General features: G+C 51.5%; 1 protein-coding gene across 1 annotated transcript in view; it reads right to left on the bottom strand.

The window, feature by feature from the left end:
• Positions 1–605: 605 nt before the first annotated feature.
• LOC115332130 (histone-lysine N-methyltransferase, H3 lysine-79 specific) overlaps positions 606–13,883 on the bottom strand; it is a 44,243-nt gene continuing 30,965 nt past the window's right edge. Inside the window, 4 exon segments of the mRNA XM_029994418.4 lie at positions 606–4,755; positions 7,249–8,736; positions 10,436–10,773; positions 10,775–11,658. Of these exon segments, the coding sequence (XP_029850278.3) occupies positions 4,730–4,755; positions 7,249–8,736; positions 10,436–10,773; positions 10,775–11,658 (2,736 nt within the window). The 3' untranslated portion in view covers positions 606–4,729.

Genomic DNA, 13,883 nt, shown 5'->3' on the forward strand with positions numbered 1-13,883 from the left:
ACCAGAAAAAATGCTTAAAGTAAAGTACATACTCTGAGAATGTACTTCAGTACAACTTTTCTAAACCTACTTGAAGTAGTACTTCAAGCACAATGTACTTAAAGTACTTCTCAATGCTGCCCATAGAATACATTGTGGTTACCATAGCAGCCAGATCTGGCACGTTGAACGACGGGAGGCGAGTCGTGGTGAGTGAGGGGGACACTGCTCGTGCAAGCGGCGTATATGAGCAGTTCCGTAACTGAGCTAATCTGATAACGGCTTCAGAGTACCGACACTTGAGCCATGGATGGATGGATGCTAATGGCTGCAAACGGGTGGTAACTTGCGCCACCTAGCCTAGAAACGTAATACCAAAAGTATGATTCCTCCCCTCACCCTTCCCGCTCTGCAATTTTGTAATTTATACAGAGCTCTGCAAGGTGCATTTTCTAATGGTACCGATCACTAATTGTGCCTGCTGTGCACCAAGCACCAAAATGGCGGTGCCGACGAAAAAATTGGGAAATGGAGTGCCAGTACTATAAGCGTCATTCATTTAATGGCTCTAGGTCGGGCAACACAGACACAGCTGCAACGGCCAGACAATGGGCGGGACCGTTTGCTTACTTAAAAAAAAGAGGGGCTTTTTAATTCCAATGCTACAGTTGGAAGTGTGGATTTTGTTACAAGAATGTCCGGAGGTATGGTACAAATGTCTTCGGCAGTCGTCGTAGAAGTGTGTGTTCCTGTACATGTTTATAAATATCTCTAAAAAATGAAAACCACGTCAACAACAACAAACCGGTCAACATGCAACAGTTGCAGTGCTTCTAAAAGGTAAAACAAAAAGAAAGAAAAGAAACCCAACTAGAACAGCTTCTTTCTTGTCTCCTTTCTTTTTTTTCTCCTCCTCCATTCTTTTGGCTTTTGAACCGGCCCGCTGCAACCCAACCCGTAAGGCGTCTTTTTTTTCTTTTCCTCGGGGATTCGGAATTGTGAACGAGCGTAACTTGTGCGCGTGCAATGCAGGTAGAAAAGAATTGTAAAACTCTCCAAAAGGTCCGGAAACAAGCGTCACCAAAACAACATTACATAAACAACCTGTTTACACTCGCCTCAATAATAATATTAATAATAATAAAAAAAAAAAAAGAAGCTCCTTGTGCAAAGATGAGGCAAGGTCCAATCTCTGATCGACCCGATCGGCAATCTATGGTCGAAATGGCTGAACACCCCAGGCAGCATTCAGTACGCCTGTAGTCTGTTGCAGATTAAGAAAAAAACGGGCTCCTCCCAGAAAACCGTTCACTCTTTGCACTTTAGCAGAGTAAATGCTAGAGAGGACGACAGTAGACTTGCCTCCTCTCCAATGTTTGCTCTGCTAAAGTCGAAAGAGTGGGGGCGCTTCGTGAGAAAAGCTTGTCCTGCTTTTCCTAAGTTGCAACAACCTATAGTCAACAAAAAATGTAGGCATGTAAGTCTACCATCTACCATGCACCAAAGACTGACTGCAGCTAATGTTGAAAGTGCTTGTTCCCTTCAAAAAGCCTAATAAACTGCACGCCAGAAATGTGCCATGGTACTTTCTAAGTTCGGGAAATGTTTTGCGCATTTCTGTATTTGGCTGTGGTCAGACTTTGAGCCGATAAATGCTAAAACGAGTCCTCAATTGCTGTTCACCCAAGAGTGGAGGCGCCTCAAAAGCTAATTCCCCTCCTCGGTTGCACAAGTATAAAAAGAAAAACTCAAAACCGCACAAAAACTGAATAAAAAAAAATCCTTGACAAAAAATGCCCATAGTGCTTTCCTCTTTCCCATGTGCTTGTCTCCACAAAAAAAAAAAAGTTATCCTGTGCGAAAAAAAAAAAAGGGAAAGATACACCGCTACAACAACGCGCAGTCTGGCAATTACTCTCTCAACAAACATGTAACACTTTGAGGTAACATGCACTTTACACACACGGCCCCAGAGGGCATACGCGTCACCAACGAAACAAGCATCGTCATCGTCAATCTGCCTACAGCGATGCTGAGGGGAATCCATGAAAGCTTTCCGTCGGCAACACACATGGAATTGATTGCAGCACTAAATCGAGGGGGAAGTACCGACCAGGCATACCCGGAACGTGTCCCTCTAGACAGAAGGAACGCTTGCCACGTCTTCTGCACACTCCACCGTTCGTTTGTGGATCGGCGAGCAAAACGCTACCTGCACATTCTAATCGCCGCCGGCAATGCACAGAAAGACGCACGTTGAAATACAAGCAACTTCTCGACCTTTTATCTTCGCTTTTTTACTCCACTTTCCGTCACCAAGACCAATTCAACCGAAAAGAAAAAAACGCCGAAGTTCCTTTCATCTAACCACACAATTCCTACGCTATGTTTCCGTCGAACCCCGCAGCGCTCGCGTACGCGCAGATATTTGCATCGTTTTTCGAGCGCTCTCCAGCAACGTGTCGCCCGACAGGATGGGCGCGAAAACAGACCACAACAAGAAGGGGGGAACGAGAATTCTCAAGGTGAAAAGTGCCCCACGAGGAAAGAAGAAAAAAAAAAAGAAACCTCGACGTCAATTTTAGGAATTGCACCCGCGTCTCGTCGACGGTTTGCACAGTTGTCAAGACTGCGGGTAGGCTACCGGCGTAACCGACGCCGGATCGGTTTCAGCAGCTGCGAAAAATTTGTACTGTTTTAGGGGCCCGCACCCACAGACGTTTGCGAGTCTGTGGGTGCGGGCCTTCGAGTCTCGAGTTCCCGTTCCCCCGTTACGCTCCGCCTCCCGTCAAAAAACAAAGAGCGGAGCATGGTGCCTTTGGCTACGAGCGTTGCAAACGACGACCGCCCATGACCCGAACGAAAGACGAGTGGGCGCCCGAGGAATCGTAAACTGGCAGTGTTTGCGTCGGCTCCTACTGTACCCCGCGGACGCTCGCAAGACTCGGGTGCACGCGAATCGAACGAAGGAAAAAAAGGTACCGTACAATAAGTTAGAAAAAGAAGGAAGCGGCAAATACGCAAACTTCACTTTCTTTCCTATTTAATAAAAAAAAAAATCCCCGTCAGGATCGTCGGGCACTAACGACGGTCCCGCGACGAAGCGTAATTTGCACTCAGGTGTGCCGTTGCACCGGCGCCGAACGGTCGTCAGACGGCGTATAAACTATGCTAACCCAGTCGCGTCATGAACAGGCTGGTTTGCGCTTAGTCACATTCACACTGGCAGTGATCATTTTATGCTTCGGAAACCAAGAACGGGGAAACGCGGCGGACAACTTCGCTTGCGCCGAGCGGCCGACGAAGGCGACGGGGAGGCAGGCTCGCAATGGCCGCCGCTGCGCTGAATGACAGATACTATTTATAACGCGTTACTTCCTTTTTTTGTTTCTTAAAAACACAACTGGGGCACCCATCAAACAAGAAAATGAAAAGTGCCCGCACCTAACAACGCAAAACTTGAGGGGAAAAGAAATAAGCGGTCGTCGAACTGTTTGACCGCCACGACAGAGCTCAACTTCCTGAAACGCGCGTCGAGAAAGTTTGACGCGGCGACGCTGAGTCACGCAATCGAGAAGGCACATAAAAGAAACAAACGAAAGGGGCACACGAGAGACAGTTCGGGTAAAGCACACCGTCTACGCGCGTTCTTCTGCCCACCGAAAAAAAAGGGGCATCAAAAACAACACAATTACACTGCGACAATAATAGTAGTAATAAAGAGAAGGAAAACATACAACAGTACGTTCTGACTAGTTCCGAAATTTGGAGGGGGGGGGGGGGGGGGGGGGGGAGTAGCAGTGATGGTGGCAGTAATGGAACGATTGAGCTATGGCGCCGGACACGAAGCCTGCATGCCTCGCGCGTCGCGCAATTGGGAAGGTCTTATACGCGAGGAAACAAGCAAACCCTACAACACAAGACGGGGACTAATAGAATGTCGGCAAACGGGGACAGCACTGACGCGTGGAGCGTACTGGCAGCGCTCGACCGCGTCGATAAACCAGTCGAAAAGCAATAACTTACACGAGCGAAAAACTTGACGTAGGCCCGCCGAAGAACGAAACGTCCGTGCCCTTTCGGAAACCGCAAGCCAGCTGTGGAAATCGGGGCTTCTCTCACCGCCGAGAGGCGCACTCTGTCGACATGAAACACGTGAAACGCACTCTGCGCCACGCCGCACCGCAAAATTCGGTCCACGAGCGTACAGACCATGCAACGTAAATGACTTTAACTTATGTCAGAACCATGCTCAGACCTCCCAGAGTCACCCGCAAGACCACAGCGCGGCGAAGACCGAGTGAACGCTTGTACCTGTGAAAGTTGTCCCCACTCTTCAAGCGTCCACTCGGTACGAAGACTCTCGGATGCAAGGAGCTCCCCTTAGCCACCTCCATCATGCTGCGTGCCGGAGGATAGATAGATGGGGCATGGTGACGCAATGCAGACACCATAGTTGTCCCTGTTGTGATGTACTGTCTCGAGCCAGCTCCAATCTCACTTGCAATGCAACTAGTTTTTGTGTCTGAAGCAAAAAAAAAAAGGGCATCTCAACTAATGATCGGGTGTGTCTCTGCGTGCATTGCTCGCAGAGTTTGGGCTAAGGGTCGGCGAGCTCCTGTTCCTGCTGCTGCCCGGACTCTCCTCCAGGGGGTGCGGCAGCATGGTGGTGATGGTGGTGGTGGCGGTGGTGACGGTGATGAGAGTCACGATGTTTCCGCTTGCGAGACGAACTCCGGCTTGGCCGCCGTCAAGTCAGGAAGTGTTGGGCATGGACTGAGAAAGACAAAAGAATGAGCAACATAACAGTTGTTAAGCGCCGGCAAGCCGCACTCAAAACCTACCGATTTGTTTCTTCATTTAGGAAGGGTTGATGTTTCTCAAAGACTTGTTCAACACTGGAGCCACCATAATTGGCAGATGTGAGTGAGAAAAATAGTTGCCAAATGCCATAAGGGTGGAGATAACATATAGAGAACCGTGATCTACCAGTTTGATCTCATAGTCATTCTCCAGTAAACTTAAAACGGTTTTAACCAGTTTTATGTCTAAAGGCCCATTCACCCACTTGCGACTCTTCAAACTGAGCGCCTTAAAACCTCCTAAAATCTCTCACAATGAGAAAACACACTGACATGCTGGCGCCATCTATGCAATGACCCTGGAACTGCATTCCACTAAAGTGAAGGTTTGGCGTTATTTGCGAGGTCAAATGTGAGTACTAGTATTTGCATGAATATAACGCGACCACAAATAAAACGCAAAAGGTTTTGATGCCCTCAAAAAAAAATATTATCACTTTTATAATGCAACCGAGCAAGCCGAGCCCAGTCCGCATACATTTCCCGTACTCGGGGGCATAGCAGAAGTGAAAATGCAATGGAAATAGAAGAAATATCAATTTATGTTTTGACTGCACTCATCCTCACTGCTCAGGTCCTTCCGTTTACAATCCGCTTGACGACTACGCACATAAGCAGCAGCACGGGCAGGCGAGCTCCTCGGCAGCCCACAAGCAAAGCAAGGCATGAAGCAGAAGCACCAATGCACTAACACCAGAGCACTCAGCGGCAGAAACTAAAAAATGCGCAGGCAGAAAAAAAGACTACGGAACCCGATGCACGATCACACTTATTCTTGTTCTGGTCCCACCGCATAAACGAACACCTCGTGTTGCACGATTAATCAACACGGTTGGTGGTCTTGGCTTGGCTTGTGTTGACTTGACTTGGCCTGGCTTGGCTTGAATAGACCATTTGTGCTATTCCCAAGCGCTTAGGCTCGCACACGAGAAATCATAAGAATGGTGTTCCATCAGCTCCCTAGTGATCGCTGATTTTGACCAATTCCATGGTTACACGGTTTTTTAGCGTAGTTCGGAGTCACCCTGAACAAGCGCCTGATATATACCCCAAGGACCTGTCATATCACTTTTGAAACTTCTTGTCGATGTCAGCATTTTTTTATACTGTGCATGCAATCCACCTTTCAAACTGGCCTGAGCTGCAGAAATCTCTTACAATATCATCATTCTCGTGATTGTTGTTTTAGCAGGAATTGCTTTAAAAGCCGAGAATTCATAACAACAAAAACCAGGATCTAGCTCGGAGTCCGCGGGGCTCTTTATACCACTTTTAGCGTTTCTAACTTAATTTCAGCGCCTTTGAAGCTGTACAAGAATGATAATAATGTAAGAGATTTCTGCAGCCCATCCAGGTTGAAGGGTGGACAGCATGCACAGTATCAAAAACGCCGACATTGAGGAGAAACTTAAAAGGTGATATGACAGGTCATTGGGGTATATCAGGCGCTTGTTCGGGGCGGCTCCAAATTACGCTCAAAAGCTGCGTAACCAAGGATAGGGTCAAAATTACCGATTGCTGAGTAGCTGAAGGAACACCGTTCCCATGATTATTTTAGCGCGAACCAGGGCGCTTGGGGAATATAGCAAATGGTCTATCAGCCAGTGCCCACATTCCCGCATGCTGCACAGCGTTTCTGCAGCGTGCGTGCTTTGTGCAAACACAAGAGCGATAAAAATGCTTTTTGTGTTTTCTATTCGCCCCTTCCCGTGGCCCAATAGCTAATAAATTCCCTCCTACGTGCCCACTTCTTTTCCCAGCCGTCCTCCTGCATTGAGCCGGAGGGATGACTTTCTCCTCTGGCTTTCTCCAGACTCGTGCGCCTCGAGGCTGAGCGCATGAGTCTTTTTTAGCGCGTAATTTCGAAACAAAACTCGCATTAGATTCGTGCAAATACGGTATTTATGAGAAATGTTTTGTTTATAACATTGACAAAAGTTTTTCACACCAAGAAAGAATCAGGCAGGAAAGGAATAGAAAATATACTGGATGCCAAAAGTTCCACTGGCACCATAGGTGGTGCCAGTGGGTCCTCTCGTCGTAAGAGATTTTAAAAGGTTTCAAAGCACTCGGCTCTAAGAAGTCGCAAGTGTCTAAACGGGCCTTTAGTTATCGGCAAATGGCTATTACCATTTTTCCCCAATAGGCATACAAGCTACACTTTCACCAAAATGTATGCGGGGTAAAACCATGCATGTAAAAAACGAACAGAAACAAACACCACACGCTTTGATTTGGGCACACAATTTTTCGAAGGAAACACCTAGTTTTCCCGAACTAAGAAGCCTCTACTTATCAGTTTTAGCGAGATTGGAGGAAGAAAAATCTATACAATACGACTCTCGACAGGACTTACGACAGAAGAGTCAAGTGGCAACAGTGGCCCTTCAAAGAGCAGAGCGCTCACCGGGACGGGACATCTTGTGGGGGCCTGCCAGACCCGGCGGATGGGTGGAGCCAAAATGGGGCATCCGCTGGGCACCCGACGACTCGATGGGCGACGAATAGGGCGACCCGACGTAAGGGGGAGGGGGGGCCAGCGGGGGAGGGGGCGGGGCCTTGGACACCGACCCGGCCCCCCTATGCGGGGGTGGGTGACACAAGCTTGGCATCATGGGCGGGGCCTGGAGGCTGGGCGGGGGCACTGTGAAGTTGCGGGGGGGCGGGGCCAGCGGCGGAGGGGTGGGGACGAGCGACGGAGGCGGCACCGAGATGTCCGGCAGGAGCAGCTGCGATGGGTTGAAGACGGGCGAGGGTGGCGGCATGCTGAAGCTCGGAGGGGGGACCGAGAAGTTGGCCACGAGGGGTACCGAGTGGCGGGGGGGCGGGGGAGGGGGCTGGGACGCGATCTGCTGCGGGGTCAGGGGCGGGGGCATGGGTGGGGCCAGCGGCGAGGCGGCGGCGAGCATGGTCGAGACGGGGGACGCTGCGACTGCTTTCGACGGGTGGAGGGTCGACGGGTCCAGTTGAGTCTGAGCGTACGACATTGCAGCATAGGAGGGGGTGCCGGGTTCCGTGGTGCTTGTGAGCACGGGACTGGACAGAGTGGCGATAGCCTCTTTACTCCAGTCCCACGCGCCTTCCTTGTCGGTCTTGATGGCTGCTCCGGGGGTCGGGGGCAGGGCCATGCCGTGCTGCAGCACCGGCAGGCTCTCCGCCGACGGCTTCATCGAGATGTCCCGCGTGCCCAGCCCGAGCTTGTTGTACACGGTGTTGTCCGCGGGCGGGCGCACCTCGTCGCCGGCTCCTCGCGGCGTCGCCACCTCCTCTGGCGCGCTCGTCGGACTCCCCGACTGGCTGCTCGAGGGACTCCCCGCGCTGCTCACGGGGCTGTGCTCTTCCGCCTTGGCTGCGAGGCCCCTCCTCCGTGCCGCAGAAAGGGGGGCGGCCGGCAGGCGTTCCGGGGAGGCAGATGGAGTGCGGGGCGGCGTGTCCGGCGGAGTGCGCGGGCCCCGCCTCCTGGGGAGCGGGGAGCGGCCCGCCCCCTTCTTGGCGGAAGACGAGGCGTTGGGGCTCCGGTGGCGCTTGCGGCTCGGCTGCGGCGACGGCGTGCCCGCGTTCACCGCCTTGATCTTGATCGAGAGGCTCTCCAGCTGCGTCCCGCTCTCTCCTCCGCGGTCCTTCCGATGAACCCTATCCACCACCCACTTCTTCTGCTGGGGCGGGGCTTCGCAGTGGTCCGACGAGGACGACGACGAAGACGACGAGGACGATGCGGCCGCCGCCGTGGCCGCGGCAGGCGCGGCAACGTCCTTCTTTGGCGATTCCGTCTGGCCGGAGGACGCCAGGGCCACAAGCTTCTCGAAGCCGCTGCTGACCCTCGCCTGCCAGTGGTGACGGCCGTGCGAGCCATCCGGCTTGCGGGCCAAGGTTTCTGCTTTGATGGTGAACTTTTCTATGGGGTGACGGGATTGGTTCGGTGGAAGGGGTGGGAATGGAGAGGAGAACGAAGAGGGAGAGGAGAACGGGAATCAACTTCACAACCACCATTTCAAGTCGAGCGGACTCAAAGAGCGAACGAGACGAGTGAACGGGCGTTCTGTCAGAAACCTCTCTCGAGTAGCCGGACCACGTATTGGCCCACCGCATCCTTGACAATATGACATAAAAAACTTTTTTTGTGCCAAGTGTGTTGTTTGCACTGCTTTTTTTCTGTAACCTGCCGAGGCCTGAAACAAGCCTGCGGCATTTCAAATAAATTTTTAAAAAATCTCACCCCTGCACCGGAAAGTGACAATTTTTCTGAAGCAACCACAGAGGTCACCTTTCCTCGTTACCTTTCATGATCTGACAGTGACAAGTAGCTTTTGGGGGGATAGCTGAGTCACATGTTCTAATGACCCTCGACAATCACTCAAATCACCAATCACCAGGGTATAGTGAGGCGACGTAAAATATTCTACCCCCCCCCCCCCAACCTCGAGATGTTTCGTCCACTAACAAGCTGCAGTCTCCGACCCGCTTTCGGAGAGTGAAAGCATGAGAATCATTCCATGACAAAGGAGACGCTGCAATTTTGTCATGTCTGGGATATTTACAAAACAATTATTTTTGGATAAAAAAAAAAAAAAAAACTCTAAACTAAAAAAAAATCTTTTTTTTTTTTTGTGAAAAAAATTAATTTTATTTTTGCTGATATTATGCTTTATTTTCTAGAATTTGCATAAAACCCATGTAGTTAAGAAAAACATTGCATAAAATAAGTTGCGCACCACACAAGCTTAGGTGGGTGCCTAATTACTTATTAACATACCCTATCTTACGCTAAAATTCCCTCTTAAAGACGCCATTTTGAGTCCAAATAGGAGCTAGAAAAAAACAATACTCTATGAGATTTCTTTATTTCTTTTAGCCAACTTGAATTTGGGTCTTAGCTACAATACCTTTTTCCTCTGTTCTCTAAAAGCTAATAATTGAATTGCTTGTATTAAAATTTCAAAGCCTCATTTTGTTGTTTTTAATTAAATGACAAGATCTCCAGTTTGTGTAGAAAAGGCCATATCGAGAGCCAGAAAAGCAAGTTCAGCAAATAAAAAAATTAGAGAAGTATTTCTTGTTAGGCTGAGAAATTACTTTTTAAAAAATGAGCCTCTACGACCATGCCTCCAGGTGCCCACCTCGTGCGCGACGCACGTAGGCGTTCACAAACAAGGTGTTATTGGTGTGAAACGCTGCCAAGGTCTGTAATGCCCTCCCGAAAACACGCTTTATTCAGTTGAAGTGAACATTATCCTGACTTCCATGCATCCGTATCCCTTTTGCACCTATGTAATGATGCTGGCGTCTTAATTTTACTTTACTTCTGTTCAGCTAACTGCCGACAAACGCAGGCCTGCATCATCTGCTTCCAGAGTTCGAAATGCATACTGCGCGTCGGCCTCGTCTGTTATATGTCCAGATATAAAAACAATTCCGACCAGTTAGCTCTTCACCAATGCTTCTAAAGTATAAGAAAGAGCAGCAAGCACATGCAAAAGACAAGCCTAAAGTTGCAAAAACAAGACTCCACGGTCCTCATCCGACCCAGACTCAAAGCGGTCCCAGCTACGAATCGTTTGAAGTTTTGTAACCATTGACACAGGGCCTGCACTCACCTTCGACGTGCGCCCCAGTCTCCGACTTCATGCGGATGCAGACCGTCTTGTCCCCCGTGCCCAGCCGCATGTTGTCCTTCATCTCCGTCACAGCCAGCGCCCCCTCCGTCACCACCCGCTTGTGCGGAGAGTGCTTCCGTTTGGTTCTCCGTGACGACCTCTCGTCCCGCTTGGGGCTGTAGCCGTTCCGCGACGCCAGCAGGCTGCCCAGATTCAGGATGAGTCCGTTGGAGGGCTTGGGGGGGGCGGGGCCTTCGTCGGGCTCCGTTTTCTTCTTCGGCGGTGGCGGAGGCGGTGGAGGCGGCGGCGGGGGAGGTGGCGGGGGAGGGGGGGGAGGGAGGGGGCAGGGACTGGTCCCGCTTCTTGGGCGACTTCCTGTGCTTTGACTTGGACGGCGAACCCTTGCGCGACGGCGAGCTCTTCCGCTGGGGTGAACTCTTGCGCGGCGACGAGCTCTTTCTTCTCGACACGCTCGGAGGTGGCAACTTCTCTTCCGGTGGAGCGGCGGGTGGAGACTCCGCGGGCACTGGCTCTGGTGTGGCGGACGGAGAGTCAGCCTTCGGAAAGGACAATGCCTGATCCTCGCGGAGTGCTGCGGAAGCTCGGGGGGACAGCGGCGTCGTCACTGCCGCCGCCGCCGCTTCGCTGCACGCCTGAGTTCGCCCCGGGCTTATTGGAGAGTAGACCATCGAGAAGCAGCTCGCGTCGATGTCGCCGATCGCGGGGGCGGCCGGAGCGACCGGACCTTTCTCCGTGGATTTGTCTGCCTGCTCGGCGCAGTCCGGGACGTCCCCGTCTTGTGGAGGTGCGTTCCGCGTCACCTTCTCAACCTCTGCGACAGACGGCGTCGTCTGCTGACTCTTCAACCAGCAGTTGCACGTGTGGCCCGTGCCGGGCTGCGCCTGCGCTCCGAGCTTCGGGGGGGGAGGAGTCGGCAGCCTCGCCACCGAAGGGAGGGGTGCGGACTCTTCCGTGGGTGGGGCGGGTTCGGGGGCGGGACTCGGGAAAGGCTCAGCCTCCTCCGGAGGGGACGACAGAGTCAACGGTGCCGTGTACGGGGGAGCCAGCGTAGGGGGTCGGCGGTGGGGGGGTGACACGAGGGTCCGCTCCAGGGCATGGACCTCTCCCTCCAGCTTCTGCACCTTGGAGTGGAGCTTGCGCCGCTGAGACAGCGTGCTGGTGATCTCGCGCAGGATGTGGTCATGCGAGAGCTGGGACACGTCCTGCATTTCGGACCGAGGAAACAAACGCGTTAGTCGACCTGCAGGGACAAACCGACGTTGGCCGCAACGAAGTAGGTTCGGTCAAAGTTTCCAGCACCACGAGCGTGCATACGCAGTTGCAGCTAACACAAGCAATTCCGATACAGTTTGCTTTCAACCTCGACCGCAGCATCTTCGACGAGGCTCGCGTATGGCAAATACTGGTGTTTCGGGCAAGAAGTAACGGGGAGAAGAAAACTTTTTTTTGCCAGAACTACAATCTACACCCAAAATCGCGCGTATGAAACTCTGCTTCAACCGATACATTTGGCGTATTTCGCAGTCAGTTGGTCGTAGAGCTGCCGACGAAAGAAAGAGACCAGACGCAAGGGTTGTTGCAGCGCCCCATCGACGTGCGTCCGCCATGTACACCTCTGGCGCCTAGCGCCGCTACGATTGTGGCAAGCAACAATATGACACTGATGACGTCGTGAAGCGGAAATCGAGGAACCACCAATGAGGACACAATAAAAGCAGCTCTGCTGGGCAGTGAGCAAGCAGACATTTGTTCGTATACAGTGGGGCTATTACCCGGGCACTAAGCGCGGGAGTCGCCGATTGTACGGCGAGGAACTGGCTACGCCCCAAGCACTACCGCTCGAGAGACCTTTTTGCGTGTTTCAATGCGACAAATGTCGAGGGAGACGGGAGACACAGCCGGCAGCACGTCTTGTGGCGTCTCTCAACGAGCGCGACACGACGGACGCATCTGCCGTGGTGCGGCGTCTTCCGTCCATCTTTAACATGTTTGCTGCTTGGGACGGGTCGGGGATTCACTAAGAACACCATTCTGCACGGATTTTGTCTCTTATGCTCTATTCAGCTCGGCAACAGCAGTAGGAAAAGTCAGGCTCCTCGACGAACGCCACTAATTTTACCCCTTAGTGCGTTGAATTCAGATACAGTATAGACCACTTACAACGTAACCGCTTATAGTGCAAGACCGGGTATAACGCATTTTTTTTAAACCACCGGTTCACCTCCCATAGAACTCCATGTAATTACATACCGCTTAAAATGCAGGCGCGCGAAGGGAAATACCGGTTATAGTGCGGTTTTTGGCACAGCCTGCCGACCGCGCCGACGACCGGAGCAGCGAGCATGCTTCCCTGTGCGACAGTAGATAACGGCGCTGACGGCGCAAGCGGCACTCGCGGGGAGAAGCGGTGAGAGAGGCTGCAGTTGCCGTAGCGACGGAGGGACGCACGCACGTGTCGTTCACGTGCGTGCGTCCCTCCGCTGCGTTGGAAACAAAGAAACAAACCACAACGAAAGACCAATCGCAGGTCGAGGAGAAGTGTTCGCGCGCGTTGCATGCCGGTCGCGGGCCGGCTGCTTCTATCCGCAAACATGGCGTCGGTTGTGATCGTCGTCGTAGACGGCGTTCATCCCATCGTTCTGCATAAAAGCGCTATCCTTGACTGTGAATTTTCGTTGTGTGTCGCTATGATAACCCAGCACGTACTAGAAGGAAAGATCCACCTACTCGTGTGGCGATGCCGTGGCGGCGCTCTCAAGATAACAGAAACGCCCGTGTCGTCGTGTTTGTTTATTTTGACTACAGTGGTGCTTTCTAAGCATTTGTGTCCTCGAACATCGCCCGGATTTCTTATTTGGCGCATTTCATGCGTGTGCTCAAGTTCAAGGTATTACTGGCGCGTACCGTATGAAGGATGCGAATTTTCACGCGTTTTCATCTCCGGAGAAGAGAAAAGTGATTAGGGTTAGCAATCCTGAACGCTCGCAATGTCCGTCTGCAACCCGCGACACCGTTAAAAGGCTGCGCCAGGCAAGATCCGCTCATTTCTTTCAAAATATGTGGCACACTTGAGACAGAACTGTACTAGTCTGGTGAAATAAAGACTGTCCTCAAACTAAGCTTTATTTTTCATCTAACATAAAATAAATTGTTTTACAAAGGTAAGTTGTCTTATGGCATGTATTTTGGCCTGAAAAATTGATGTTTTGGTTATAGCGCGGTACCGCTTATAGTGCGGATTTTCGCGACTCCCGAGACATACGTTATATCCGGTCTACACTGTATATGTATTGAATATCCCAAGAGATAGCCCTCCTAAAATCGAGAGCAAATCGGTTGAAAATAGGGAGTGGGCTAACTTTCAATGTACAGCCAAGAAGAGTTGAAAAACAAACAAAAAGAAACACTATTTTTAGATCACGTTTTT

Source organism: Ixodes scapularis, unplaced genomic scaffold (assembly GCF_016920785.2).
Source record: "Ixodes scapularis isolate PalLabHiFi unplaced genomic scaffold, ASM1692078v2 PGA_scaffold12__126_contigs__length_90152505, whole genome shotgun sequence".
Taxonomy (NCBI): domain Eukaryota; kingdom Metazoa; phylum Arthropoda; class Arachnida; order Ixodida; family Ixodidae; genus Ixodes; species Ixodes scapularis.